Genomic DNA, 15,461 nt, shown 5'->3' on the forward strand with positions numbered 1-15,461 from the left:
ATTGTAGTGTAGGGTTATCGTGTTTTGAAGGGTCTCTACCTGCCCTTGAAGAAGAGCATCTCGCCCCTCAGGGTGATCACAGCGTCGAGGACCATGGTTGCGTCGCAGGAGTTGGGGGTTTTGGGTGGTGTGGGTTCATTTGGGTTCACATTGCCGTTAGGACCTGGATGGACATGGTCCAACCAAAATCATCAGTCGAGGAATAAACAGGACGCCGAGACATTCTTAAACATTATTTCTTACAATAGATAACTTTTTTTGTTGAGATTTACAGGTAGGTAAGCGATCCTGGCAAACAAGTAGCACTAAAATACAGTTAATACTTCCACTGACCATAGAGGGACTGGATTCCGTTGACATCGTCGAGGGGCAGCTGAAACGTGTCGGGGTTCTTGTAGATGTAATTTGAGTGCATGAGCGCACCGGGGTCCCTGGAGTGGCCCAAGCCCAGGGAATGTCCAAACTCATGGGCCGCAACCAGAAAAAGAACATAACCTGAAAAATACACAAACACAAACATGAAACATGAGAGCCCCGCTATATTGATATGTGCTGTTTATCAACGCGTAATGGTTCATATTCCAGCAATTCTCCGTGCGCCGAACTCACCACTTGTTGAACGGTAGGTGAAATCCTCGTCTTCATCAAAGTGGGCGTCGCCGCCGATCCCCGTGGACGGGGCGAAGGCGTGGGCGAGGGTGCCCTGGGGGCCGTCGAAGGGGTAGGAATCACCATGCGCTGTTGGCACAACGTCAAAAACACTTTAAGGTCAGGTAGACCAAACACAGAGATGGTACAATAAGGGAGATGATTGAAGTCCTGTGATGAATCTCCCCAACATCCAACGTGCAACTTGGCAAGAACATCCTCATTCAACTGCTGGCCTGCCAGCAGTGGATTGGTTATTCTGTTTTTGTTTTTGGAGGCGCAGTGAACATAAGAATGTCAGCCTAGTGATGCTATAAGCTATTTATCTGCCTGTTTCAGTCAAATTTGGCAGCTCACTTTTTGATTCATTATATTGTATTCTATTGCTATATTATTATTTGATAAGATTAGATTTTACCTAATATATTATATATTAGTATTATACTTATACTGTATATGGTTTCGATATGGTTTGCTGTTGGTCTGTATTTTGTTGGTTTTCTTTCTTGAATAGTTTGACCAGACATTAATTCCCGAGAAAGCCAGAGGGCACGTACGTTGCATCTAACAATGTTGGGTTAGTCTCAAGTCTGGCGTCAACACTTACATCGTCTCGCGAAGGAGATCATGATGTCAGCGGTACCGCGCTCCATCCTTCGAAACGTCAGGGGAGTGACCCTGGCCCAAACATTCAGCGCTTTTTCCATGGAATCGTCTACCTCTGCCCGGGACATGTCCGGAGTGTAGTTCAGAATCCTGTGAAGGCAAAAAGATACATGGAAGTTTGATCAGAAATAACTCTGAGGCGCACTCATCTCAAGACCAACAAACCCCCAGAGACACACGCACACACACACACACACACACACACACACACACACACACACACACACACACACACACACACACACACACACACACACACACACACACACACACACACAGACACACAGACACACACACGCACACACACACACACACACGCACAAACCACAGGAGAGAAGCAAAATACAATACATCACCAAGACCCCCTGACACACAGATAGAAACAAGGTGGTGGTCCTGTCTGGCCACACTCTTATGAGTGCTGCCAGGGTTAGGTTCTCAATTCCCACTGGGGTCTACCATGCTAAGAATGTATGCACTCACATTATTATAAAACGTTTTAACAGAATCCACCCAATGGCATGTATTCTGGTGCCTGTTACCTGTAGGTGAGGGCCGTTGTTTGCCACTTAAGGTCCCCCCCGAAAGTAGAGAAGCGGGCGACTTGGGTGTCGGGGACCCCACAGCGGGCCTTCTTCATCATCTGCATGGTGTCAGCGTCCACTGAGCCAGTGATATTCAGGCCAAAGAAGCGCTGCATGTCCCTGAGCTTCTCGGCCATGGGGTTGACCCCCTGGCGACCAAAAGACCTCTCATGCTCTTTGGTGAGGTTGAAGAAGCTCTTAAGGTAGCTCTGTTGGAGAGAGAGAGAGAGAGAGAGAGAGAGAGAGAGAGAGAGAGAGAGAGAGAGAGAGAGAGAGTTGTTTATATGTATACATGCATGACAAACAACAACCAATTAAAAGTTATTCACCCTTTTAAAATGTACAGAGAGCATTGTCTGTTAGCAGTTATTTCCTCAAAAGATAATTGGTGAATACCAATACCACGTGTAACAACTAAGAGATTACAAAGCAAAGCCTAAATAAAAAGTAAAAAGGACTTACCTCTGCAAATTCTTCATCTTTATGGGTGATTTGTTGTGGCGGTTGATCTCTGTCTAGGGGCAGGGAGTAAACCACTGCCGCCGTCAAGCTCAGGAAGATGCACAGGTTCAAAGAGCGCATGTTGTTTTGCCGTGAAGGACTTAAGTTGTGAGTTGGGAGCCCCGCAGGCAGGCATTATATACCTTCACGGCCGGGCCCTGATGTGTTGAGTAACCAGCCAAAGTGAGGCACTGGATGAGGAAACCCACCGTAGGATGGAGGAAGTAGGAGGGGCTAGGCTAAGGAGCAGGAAAAATAAAATCTGCAAACATACTGACACAAAGGAGACACTGCGTGGCACTGTCATATATGTTGCGTTATTTAGGAATGTTTGATCAATTAATGATTCAATTGTCATATATTTTGCTCTTTAAGGACATCTATATGGTTATGTTATGGGGCTGGTCAAAACGAAGTTATTGAGTGACGTATGGACTTAAAAAGCGCAATGCAGCGATGCCGATATGCAGAGAACAAATTATTTTTTTGTGTAGCCAATATTTCTACATTTTCACTGACAAACAAAATATTTGACGGCATATTGTACAATTAGCATGTGAAGGTGTCATGTGACATAAAAGTGATGAAAAAGTGATGGAAAACATTATTTACATTAATACAAGTGATGCTATGGATGAGGGACCTTTAATGAATGATGGATGTATTGTAATGTTAAGTTGCCTTTGTTTGCTATTGTTTTTCTTTACCCCATATTTCTTTTCGCAAAGCCCTTTTCCTGCTTACCCTCCCGAGTGGTGATTCTGGGTGGCTGTCCCCTGCAGCCTCAGGCTACCATCATTGCCGGGAAGACGGTCCGTAGACATGCTGCCACTTTCCCCACAGGTAGCACAGGTATTACGTCCAACTCCAGCACATACAGAGCAATACTAAGGAAGGGGGAATAGTAACAAGATTCACGCCCAAATAAATTGTAATTAATCCCATGTGTCCTGCATTACAACTCTTTAGAGGCCTGTCAATGGGATTAGTTGTATGGATATTGTAAAATAGTAAAGTAACACATTGAAATACTATAGTAATATATTTAATTTTTATAACATAGCATACAATATAGAAACATAACATAATTACAATTTTGAATGGCACATACATGTTTCCTGAATGCTTTAATGGAAGCAGTCTTTTCTATACCAATGGAAAACTGTGTTTTCTCATATGGAATTGTCGTATCCAGTCGTTCCCAAACTTTTATCAGTAATGTACCCCTTGTGACCTATCCCATCCCAACGAGTTCTCCCAGCTTCACAGACAGCTCACTGAAATGTTTTTGTTCTTAATTCTGCTGCTGCAAAAAAAATCGACACGCATACATTACATATCAACATGTATACATAAAATATAAAGACGAACATAGACATTGTTGCCATTGGTGGTCATTAGTGGATTAGCTCTTGTTAATTAATTAACAGGTTTAATTAAAAAAATTATAAATGTGTAGCTTCTTAACCAACCTAACTTTTCTGACACCCAACTTTGAGACAAACATCTCTGTTCTCATGGCAACGTTCATTAACGACCAAAAGCACGGTGCGTAGATCTTTCAATGTGTGAGTTTCCCGCATTGGATAAGTGTAAGGGGAGTTTGGTTACACTGGGCTGCATACATTTATTTTTGGTACTGAGACTTCTGTCAGCCACAAGACTGTTTGTGAAGATCACAGAAGATCACTGATTTATTTCGAGTATCCCCCCTAGACTCATCCAGGTAACCCGAGGGGTACTAGTGCCCCACTTTGAAAACCGCTGGATGATTGTTCAATGATTTTCCCATTTCTCATTGACAACATTAAAAACAGATGGCGTAGTGACAACCCAGTCATATGTGCCAATATAATGTCATCGTTTTAACCACTTCCCTGTCTGATTCATTCATTACTCCATGTATACTACGTCAACGCACGCGCACACAACGAATGTCAAGACAAAGGCAGCGACACATGCACGAAAGCGCACACGCACGAAAGCGCACACAAAGCGCATTACCCTCCTCCTTGAGCCTCCCCAAATGTCTTGCGATATTAATATCCCCCCTCCCCCCTGCGGACTGTTTAAGTTATTTTTTTCTTCTTATGCTAGTGTGTATGCTATGTGTGACAGTAGGCTACTGCTGCCTGTTTTGGCCAGGACACTGGAAGGGATGTTTAATCTCAATGATGATTATATTTTCAACTAATCAATAGTAGTTGCCTCTCATTTTATGTCAATGCACTTTTCAGCCCAGAATAACAGTAAAAGCTATGTAATAATTGATTTGCATGCATAGTATACTACACTTCCCATTGAACAATTACCCGTTACCATAAATTGACAAATTTTATGATGCAATCAAATGCTCAATCACTAGCTGGTTTCAGACACACGTGAAAGTCCTGATATTCTCCAGATGGGACGTATGTGTGAACAACATATCCTTACATTTATACCCAGAAAATCTCCTGAATAAATCCTACCCCTGAGGTAGTATTTTCTCCGTAGGAAATGTAAATTACCTTATATGTGAATGAGGATTAGAAAGTCTGTATTTCTCACACAAATTCAGTGGGCGTGTTGATGACGCTTCTGCATATCATTGAGTGGCCCCCTAAATGATAATCAGCCTGTTGACTTTTGTTCGCTGAATGGTTGAAAAATATTTAAATGTTGGTACTGCTTTCAAGAGTCATTTGGGGTGAACAAATGTTAAATCTCATAAAATTATAGGCAAAATGTTATTATATTATGCGCTCAGAAATTTGTTACATTATCGACTGGGGTTTCCACATTATTGCTATCGGTTCAATTACAACTAGAGGTTGAGTACAGTGTAATCTAATCATTCTAACCCCTTCTCTCTGTGGTTCTTCCTTTAAACAACGGAGCCCACAGAAAGAAACACACACACAAACGCACACAGCGCCACACACACACACACAAACACATACACCGGGGCGGCAGTGGCTCAGGCGGTAGAGCGGGTTGGCTGGTAACCTGAAGGTTGTTGGTTCGATCCTCGGCTCCTCCTAGCTGAGTGTCGAGGTTTCCTTGAGCAAGGCACCTAACCCTGACTGTTACCTCTTGACGAGCTGGCTGTCGCCTTGCATGGTTGACTCCGCCGTGGGTGTGTGCGTGAATGGTGAATGTGAGGCAATATTGAAAAGCGCTTTGGATGGCCAATGGTTAGAAAAGCGATATATAAATGCAGTCCATTTACATTTATTTACACACACACACACAAAAACATGCTCATAAACTGACATACACACACACACTCTCGCAAGCAAGCACATCGACCGCCGTGCCAAACATACAAACACACACACTCATCTTTATCATCATGAATGGAATTCTGGGGAAACACATACAAAACATACAAACCCTATTTTTATTTTACCACAGAGGGCAATTTGAATCATTAACAGAGCAGAATATCTTGAACAATACATTATATATAAACTCAAACACACTTAAATGAAGGAGTAAACATGTGGAATGCCTGAGAGGAAGAAATAAAAATGTGTAACACGGTAACAAACAAAGACTTAAATAAAATACTGAAAAAGAAGATGCGTAACAAATATAAAAGTGAAACATTTCGGTTAGTACTTTTAAGCAATGTCAATGCATACATTTTTTGTGTTTCTAACTTATGCGAGTATGCAATGATGTGTAATATGTGATCAAAATAAATAAACTAAACTAAACTAAATGAACTAAATAATAATCATCAGGGCATTACGAGCGATGAACAATCAAGCAATGCCTCCCTTCATCAGCGTGTCACTCAGAGACCCCACTGCATCCCAGCATATGACCAGCCGGCCTTCTGGAGATGACATATTTCACCTCAGGGTCGTACTTGTACTGGAAACCTCCTTTGAAGAAGTATACGAAACCTGTGTGGGATGATGGGTACACATCACGCAAAGTAGTATTTAGTTATGGTTGGTGTGTTTGGTATAACTCTCACACCCACATGATCAAATGGAGGGCAAATCAGAGGCAGGGTTTGGATGTGATTGTCTTTGTAAACATCCAGGCTGGTGATAAGATATCCATACCTCACTACCATAGAGTGGATACATAATAAATGCACAAATCAAGGCTGCAACATAGACATTAACTCCTACATAAAGTGTTGGGTTTGATTGTGATAAATCAAAACATTACATAATGTACCCTTATAAAAAATAGCTGCATCGAGGTGAGAGGGAACGCCCGGCCATTGCTGGTCTATTGGCGCTGGGGACCCCTCCTCCATTGTCTTCTGCTGCTCGTCGTACCTGGAATACAAACAGAGGTACATGCTGATTGTAAATCCTTCCCAACTCGCTCTGACACATCTTATTCAAGATACACGACCCATAATCATTATATGAGCCACAGACATTGATATTCATTATCTCGTTGAGATGACTAATTGGTATGTAGTATATACAAAGAAACACTTGTCTTGCCTTATCTACAACATCAGTCAACATCAAGTATAAAGCAGTGTTAATCAGTCAACGGGGAGAATGACATCATTGTCTTTCATTCACCCATTCACCCACCCTTTTACATAGCCTGTCTGGCCTCAGCCTGTTTGGCCATGCGGACGGACACTTCAGATTAAGACTGGAGGACCCCTGAGCCTAGCAATTAGTGTAGCCTATATATAGGTCAAAACCGAGCAGTGTTGAATGGTTGAACCAGGTCAGGATAGTCTGTTGCCAAGGGTGTCTGTCCGCCAGGCAAAAGGTTCTGGGTTCGAAACCCAATTGCGTGCAGCCGAACTAGAAGGCCTCCTTAAGCAAGATGCCAAACACATACCTGCTCTTTAAGGACATATATATGGAATTACTGTAAAACTACTAAAAAACTTTGGAAAAACAGCCTCTGGTAAATTTTAGTAAATATACAAAATGGATTTGGGGGTACCTCCAGCACTCAGTGCCAGTGAAGAAGACGGTGAGGTGTGCGAAGCGGAAGTGAAGGGCAGCGTCTACAGCCTGCACTCTGGGAGGGAAGCCCAGGTCTGAGATGTTGCTGGGGAACCCTGCCATCAGATTTAACTGTCTGATAACCCAGTACTGACTACCTTTAGACACACACACACACACACACACACACACACACACACACACACACACACACACACACACACACACACACACACACACACACACACACACACACACGCACACACACACACACACACACACAGGCAGACACATACACACACACACATGCATGGACACACACACACACACACACACACACACACACACACACACACACACACACACACACACACACACACATACACAGGCAGACACATACACACACACAGGCATGGACACACACACACACACACACACACACATGCACACACACACACGCAGGCAGACACATACACACACACAGGCATGGAAACACAGACGCACACACACAGAGGTGAAGACACGCACACACACACACACTCAAATACAACCAAACAAACATAGTGGCGTAGACACACACACACACAGGCGTAGACACACACACACACAGGCGTAGACACACACACACGCAGGCGTTGAAACACACACACACACACACATACAGACACCAGCAGGCAGACACACACACACAAACACACACACATACACTCATGAGTCAGGCATAGAAAAATATTGCGACCAAGTATTAATCTCGGTGGCACTATAAAAAATTAATCATCATGAAAGAGATTAAGCATACCTTTAAAAAACAAGAGTTGGTTCATCTCCACATTCTCATAGGCGGCGTCCATGTTATGTGGTACAGCATCGGGCCACAAGCCACGGATCAGACTGATCCCGATCTCATCAGATGTCGGATACTTACGCCACATGAATCTTTAAGACAGACAGGCCATGGGCTTTTACATGTTGCTTTTGCTGTTATTTTGACTGTGATCGGATGGTCATTACTTTGAGGAAGGAATTTTGTCAGACATCCAGTGAAATGTTGTTGCATGCTCCCGTAGATCATGGGTTGACCCAGGTGAACTTTGCGTTGTCGTCGCGGTGCATACCTGTCTTTGAAAAACACGATCTCCTGCTGGAGTTCTGTGACCGCATCAAACGACAAATTTGGGTCACACTTGTCAGGTGTCCGAGGAGGGGGCCTTTTGTAGAAGAGGGAAGCATACTTCGGATTGATGCCTGGGGGGGGGGGGGAAGAGGAGAGTAAAGGAAGGAGAGGAAGAGGTTTTGATGGACGGGTGGTGAGATTGAACACACTACATCTGTTCTCCTTTTTTTATTGCAGACAATGTTAAGTATAGCCTGGTCCTGCCAGACCATCGTACTTCATTTCATTTGTACAGAAGGTCTGGAACTGCTCAATTGACAAACGTTCACTCACTTGGAGGCGGGTGTCTGTAGAAGTTTTAAAATGATTGGATCTGCCCAGTGCCACTCTGGATCTGCCATAACCTAGCATAGCGTTTGGTCGTGACGTATGTCATGCGACGGGACCGGCTCCTTCACAACTAACGGAGCCAGCTGGAAAATGAAACTTTTCCCGAACCCGGTGGGGAGAAGTGCCACAACATCATGGCCACCAACAAAACTCTGCAAAGCTTGTTCTTGCTCCGGCTTTAATTGATCGATTTTCGGCAGCGATCCCACAACAGACCGAATAGCTTCTCTCGTATCCTTCTCCATTGTCTTCCTCTGACTACAACTGAAACTGGCGCGCGAACTAGACGTCATTGTTCTCAGCTACTCCCTCTGTTCGCTGATTGGACCGCCAGAAATCTAGTTTTCCCTGGAACGCATTCATATTAAGCAGACCCAGACCTAGTACTGAAGTGAAATGAAAATTGAGTGGAAGTAGGTAGGTGGGCGGTGCCAGACAATGTTAAGTAAGGTTTGTTAAGCAGCTTAAAAAACTATTTTTTCATCAGCATTTTATATATATTGCTAAATTGTCATTTTTGTTCCTAATTTTACCTGTAATGTCCCTACATTATAAAAAAAAAAGTCATAATTTTGTGTTATGGAAACGTGGTGCATTGAGAACGGGTTGTGCGTGGTATTTCCTGACCCACCGTACATGCGCTGGGCCGCCTGGACATCATGGTGGGCCAGCCGTAGGTCCGGCAGGAAGCTGTACGTCGGGTACATCACCGCCCCGGGGTCCATGGCGTGAGGCAGGCCCAGGGCGTGGCCAAACTCATGCACTGCCACCGCAAAGAGGTTGAAGCCTAACAGAGTGCCACACACATACACACACAACCACACACACACACACACACACACACACACACAACCACACACACACACACACACACACAACCACACACACACACACACACACACACACACACACACACACACACACACACACACACACACACACACACACACACACACACACACACACACACACACACACACACACACACACACACAAACACACACAACCACACACACACACACACACACACAACCACACAACCACACACACACAACCACACACACACACACACACACACACACACAACCACACACACACACACACACACACACACACACACACACACAACCACACACACACACAACCACACAGACACACACACGCACACACACACACACACACACACACACACACACACACACACACACACACACACACACACACACACACACACACACACACACACACACACACACAAGATCAAACATCTATGCATGATTCACAATGCATGCGTAGTTTGTGTACAGATATTCGGTTTTTTTGCTTAGAATTTCTGATGAATCGACTTATGTGGATTAGAGATGTAAAAGTCCAATATAAATATGAACCACACTTATCCGTACACACATGCACACATGGTTCAGACCCGACATAAAGGTACACATGCACACACATACAGAAACACACACACACCAAGGCATCCATGCCCACAAACACACAAACACACACTCACAAATACATTCACACACACACTCCATCGATCAACAATCCCTTGGCTGTGCAATGATATCCATCCTCATTAAGCCTGTCAAATTGATTTAAAACACATTTTTCCCCCCAACGCCTGGGGCAACGAGTACCTGTGGAGTTGAAGCTCCAGTCCTCCTCTTCATCAAAGTGAACATCCCCACCGAGGTCATCACCAGGCAGGAAGGCGTGAGCCAAGGCTCCCCCCTTGCCATCGAACGGAGAGCCATCCTGATGGTCTGTGGGAACAGCACATCAACATCTGTTGTCAACAGATATTGACAACAAATGCAAAGTCAAGTAGCGTTACTGAAGGGCTAGTTATGGCTTCACGTCGACGCAACAAAAGTGGATTTATAGACCCAATATGTCCTTGTGGACCCTCCTTGCGTCCCCCCCGAGGGCCTGACGTGCGCCTCCTTTTAGTGAGCGGACGCCTCGGTGCGTCCGCTCACTAAAACCCGACGCAGAACCGAAACAGGTTCAGGACTGCGTCGAAGCGTTTGCGCGGTCGACATTGGAACCATAATCAGCGCTTTAGATCTTCTTTGGTATCTGTGGAAGCCACAGGGGCCCTCGCCTCCGTGGTGGAAGGAGATGACGATGTCAGCATCCCTCCGGCTCCTCCTGCGGACGCGGACGGGTGTCACCTCCGCCCACAACCTCCACGCCCTCCGGAAGGCTCGGTGGACTTTAGCGGAGACGCTGGCAGTCGGGCCGTAGCTAGAGATTCTGGGATGACAACGCCATTACTAAGAAACATGAAAATAATTCATTGGCCTGCTCAGAACTTAAGGCTCAGTTATGGTTCTACATGGTTTTCCGCCCCATTACTTCCTTGCGGACCCTCCTTGCGTCCACCACAAGGGCCTGACGTGCGCCTCCCAAAAAATGTAACCTTGCATAGAGGCGATGCAGCAGCAAGGCCTGTGTTTGGTCCATTCACTGAAACCCCACGCAGAACCAAAACTAGTTCACGACCACGCGGAACCATAATGGTGGCATCATAATTGACCCTTTACAGTACAGGCTCACAGTGACGATTCGTTGACGTTAGGGTGGACCACTTCATTCACCTAGTGGCCAGTTTGAGTTCCATCTAGCTAGCTTGGTGGGAGGGGACTGAATGCGAAATAGCGCATTCAGCTAGCATAACCAAGATGGCCGCTGCTGTATGGGGGAATAAAGCCCCTGGTAAAAACCTGTAGCTCAGCGTACTCCTCTTCCAGCGCCACGTGTTGTGGAAGGGCTCCACGTCGGACAAGCCACACCGAGGCTTCCGCATGAGCGCCAACGTGTCGGGCGTCAGCCGGCCGTTGTCGGGAAGGCCGAAGTACCGCTGCAACTGCTTCACCGCCGCGCAGAGCCGGTCATCAGCCGTGGCGGGGCTGACTGCCCCCCTCCTCTGCCGGTCCGACTGGGACGGCCCGTAGCCATAGAACTTCTCTAAGTATCTCTGGAAAGAAGGGACAACAAAAGAGAAAAGGGAGGCCCTCTTTTTTTTTTACTCTTTTTAGTGGTGTTTTTTTTTACAAAGTCATCCCCCTAGCCAGGGAAAAACAGTCCTGTCAAATATTAATTAATCCAGGGCTAAAAATAAAAGTCCTTTGTTTGACAACACAGTAGTCACTGCTCGTGTTTGCACTGTCACGACCTGGTAAAAAAATATACGTGTGACACATGCACCAACGCATACAGAAACACACGCACACACAGAGCGGAAAGCGACAACAGCCAGAAAAACTTTCCACACATTGCCCTAAACCTTTAATAAAGCCTTAGTAATGGGTATACTCATGTTTTGTAATTGTAGGTGTCATCGACATACGGTGCCGAAGAAGACAAGTATAGTTACTATAGTATTGACGTTGTGACGATAGAAAAAGGTACACATGTAGTCCATACAGCAGATTTTGATGTGGATTTTGACTATTTTGAGGTGTTCGGAACAACAAACAAAGTCTATTTAGTTCCCTAATGCAACATGCATTAATCACAACCATTGATGCAGCTAACCTCTGAACCCTGATCTCTGATCTTTAATGCATGAAAAAGGGATGATTTTTATGTTATACAGCAGAAGATGTTGTCCAAGGCTTCTTACAATAATACAATATTCTACCTATGATTCTCCCGACCTGCTAAGATTTCATATAAAGTATTTACGTCAAAGAAATGTTATTTAAGGATGATTCAAACCCACTTCCTTTTAAAAGATAGATTTCGACTCCCGAATCCAGGGCTAAAAATAAAAGTCCTTTGTTTGACAACACAGTAGTCACTGCTCGTGGTTGCACTGTCACGCTACCTGGTAAAAAAATATACGTGTGACACATGCACCAACGCATACAGAAACACGCACACACAGAGCGGAAAGCGGCAACAGCCAGAAAAACATTCCACACATTGCCCTAAACCTTTAATAAAGCCTTAGTAATGGGTATTCTCATGCTTTGTAATTGTAGGTGTCATCCACATACGGTGCCGAAGAAGACTAGTATAGTTACTATAGTATTGACAGTGTGACGATAGAAAAAGGTACACATGTAGTCCATACAGCAGATTTTTATGTGGATTTTGACTATTTTGAGGTGGTCGGAACAACAAACAAAGTCTATTTAGTTCCCTAATGCAACATGCATTAATCACAACCATAGATGCAGCTAACCTCTGAACTCTGATCTCTGGTCTTTAATGCATGAAAAAGGGATGATTTTTATTTGGTTATACAGCAGAAGATGTTGTCCAAGGCTTCTTACAATAATACAATATTCTACCTATGATTCTCCCGACCTGCTAAGATCTCATATAAAGTATTTACGTCAAAGAAATGTTATTTAAGGATGATTCAAACCCACTTTTTAAAAATAGATTTCGACTCTGCCCTTCACTTGTGCTTCGCACACCTGAGCGAGGGCTGGAGGTACCCTTAAATCCATTTTCTCTGTTAACTGGTGAAAGTAGGGCAACAAAAAAAACATTTTACCCACAAAACATGAATATTATATCGATGGAATAACTTTCTAGTACTATGGGTAAAAAAGGAACAATCAGTTTGAACAATACACCAAATATACAGTAAAGAGCTATGCATGTCACCAGAACTATTCCATTTGAACTGGGCCAACATACAACTAAGGCATCATTGCGTCAAAACCATCACTTGCATGAAAAAAAAAAACACAGCAACATTGTCCCGGGAAGACTTTGCATTAATTTAGAATACCGCCACAACAAAATCAAAGTACGGACGAGTCGCTCATCCTTGCTACTCCCTGGGGTCCTATCCTTAACCCATCATCCATCCATCATAAATACCTTTGCAAACATCACCTCGTCCTGCGATGGGGCAGGTGGGCCAGGCCGCTCTGTAGTCAGCAGGGGAAGGCTGTGGAGCTGGCTGGGCACCAGGAGAACCAGCAGTCCCAGCCAGAGTGTCCCCATCTCTTCAAGGCACGTCCCCACAAGGAGGTCTCCGTCTCTGGATGTACGGCTGGGTCTGTGTCTGTGCGTTAAGGTACTGCGAAGACCCCTGAAGCACACCGTTAATTATGTCTATGTGCCTCTGTTTGTGTGTGTGTGTGTGTGTGTGTGTGTGTGTGTGTGTGTGTGTGTGTGTGTGTGTGTGTGTGTGTGTGTGTGTGTGTGTGTGTGTGTGTGTGTGTGTGTGTGTGTGTGTTAGTTTGTGTATGATTGTGTGTGGGTGTATATCTTTGTCTGTTTGTGTATGACGTGTGTTTTATTATGATTTTGTGTGTGTCTCTGTGTGTGTGAGTGTGTGTGTGTGTGTCTGTTTCTTTGTGTCGTTTCATGTGTGTGTGTGTGTGTGTGTGTGCGTGTGTGTGTGTAAATGCGTGCATGATTTCAGTGTTTTGTGCCTGAGTATATGTGTGTTTATATGTTTGCGAATGGGATTTTTTCATTATTGTGTGTGAGTATGTGCATATGTGTGTGTGTGTGTGTGTGTGTGTGTGTGTGTGTGTGTGTGTGTGTGTGTGTGTGTGTGTGTGTGTGTGTGTGTGTGTGTGTGTGTGTGTGTGTGTGTGTGTGCGTGTGTGTATCCGTGCACTAAAAAGGCAGCTCCAAACACCTGCTTCCACCTCTCCATCTGGTAATGTGTGTTATAAGTCATGGATTTGCATACTCAAGACATATCTCTGAAACATAATAACAAGGTGCTGTTCCGTAGTGGAACCGCACTCCAAGTCGTAACCTGAAGACACACAAGACCCCTCTGTAGGACTAGAAGTTCTTGGCCTTTTAGAGAAGTTGTATTGGCTGCAGTTGTATTGTTGATATGCAAACATAGCAAAAATAAGATTTAGTTGATGAATCAAAATGTTTATTGTTCATTAAAGTGATGTTGTCACAATGTTGAGGTGTATCATTGGTAAACAAAAGGGTTGTTATTGAAATGTTTAAGTAAGTGCTGTCTTTGCTGAACCTGCCACAAAATACTTTATAGATGCCAATAAATTCCATAACAAAACAAAACCAAACCTGTCAAAGCAAGGAAGCAAAAACATTTATTGAGGTCTGCATTTTAACATTGATAATATTTTCTTAAAGGTCCCATGGCATGCTACTTCATGGATGCTTTAATATAGATATTAGTGGGCCCCTAACAGAGTATTTGAAGAGGTTCCGGAAATTCAGCCGTGGTGCAGAATTACAGCCACTACGAGCCAGTCGCATATTGAGCTTTCCTCCGTATGTTTATCGCATTACCCTGCAGGCTGAAATAAGAATTGCAATCCGCGCTATAAGAAGCCTATATGGTCGTAAAGTGGTCGGCCTCTTGGTCATATTCTTGGACTCAAATTATTCCACGCATATCTTTCATTGTTTCTATATCAGATGCAGATATGACGAGTGGTGTTGCACCTGTGATTAACAGTGTTGAGTTACTGTTAAAAAAAACATTTGAAAGGTTAAAATTGGAAGAGAAGTTAGAAATCAAATAACTTGGCCAGACAGACCGGACATAAACATTATCCAACAAACAAAGAATAGGGGTAAAACTTTCAACATAACTTTCTCCCGAGCATGGGATGAAAAGAAATAATGGCTATGTGGTTGCTCAAAGAGAAACGCTGTGTGCACAGGACAAGG

The 15,461-nt window shown here is 44.2% G+C and overlaps 2 protein-coding genes across 5 annotated transcripts in view; both read right to left on the reverse strand.

Moving 5' to 3' along the window:
• Positions 1-15,461, reverse strand: part of LOC115547824 (collagenase 3-like) — a 30,000-nt gene that overhangs the window by 1,228 nt on the left and 13,311 nt on the right. The window contains exons 2-7 of one of the 3 annotated variants that reach the window (XM_030362294.1): positions 2,361-2,377; positions 1,857-2,107; positions 1,256-1,404; positions 610-738; positions 334-495; positions 40-163 (exon numbers count right to left, since the gene is read on the reverse strand). In XM_030362294.1, coding sequence (XP_030218154.1) covers positions 40-163; positions 334-495; positions 610-738; positions 1,256-1,404; positions 1,857-2,107; positions 2,361-2,377 — 832 coding nt within the window. Of the gene's footprint in view, positions 1-39; positions 164-333; positions 496-609; positions 739-1,255; positions 1,405-1,856; positions 2,108-2,360; positions 2,566-15,461 lie in introns of those variants that run through there. The other 2 variants (XM_030362293.1, XM_030362295.1) reach the window with 2 other exon arrangements.
• On the reverse strand, positions 5,763-13,928 carry LOC115547821 (matrix metalloproteinase-18-like). Of its 2 annotated transcripts, none has more exons than XM_030362290.1 (10): positions 13,668-13,928; positions 11,552-11,805; positions 10,930-11,081; positions 10,463-10,588; positions 9,454-9,609; positions 8,434-8,563; positions 8,118-8,254; positions 7,317-7,434; positions 6,576-6,679; positions 5,763-6,292 (listed from the first exon to the last, which is right to left on the reverse strand). In XM_030362290.1, exons 1-10 carry the CDS (start codon positions 13,791-13,793, stop codon positions 6,177-6,179), a joined length of 1,419 nt encoding a protein of 472 aa, XP_030218150.1. In that variant the 5' UTR covers positions 13,794-13,928; the 3' UTR covers positions 5,763-6,176. The 2 variants fall into 2 exon arrangements, with proteins under 2 accessions (XP_030218150.1, XP_030218149.1); XM_030362289.1 differs by having other exon boundaries at positions 7,317-7,476; positions 13,668-13,926.

The sequence above is a fragment of the Gadus morhua genome, chromosome 7 (assembly GCF_902167405.1).
Source record: "Gadus morhua chromosome 7, gadMor3.0, whole genome shotgun sequence".
Taxonomy (NCBI): Eukaryota; Metazoa; Chordata; class Actinopteri; order Gadiformes; family Gadidae; genus Gadus; species Gadus morhua.

Bases quoted from the DNA above. Each gene is read 5' to 3' on its own strand.
- LOC115547821 (XM_030362289.1), bottom strand. From the start codon at position 13,793: ATGGGGACACTCTGGCTGGGACTGCTGGTTCTCCTGGTGCCCAGCCAG. The intron at 8,564-9,453 runs GTGGGTCAGGAA...CCCCCCCCCCAG, and splicing joins GGCGGCCCAGCGCATGTACG to GCATCAATCCGAAGTATGCT. The intron at 6,680-7,316 runs GTACCCCCAAAT...TTTGTATTCCAG, and splicing joins ACTGGCACTGAGTGCTGGAG to GTACGACGAGCAGCAGAAGA.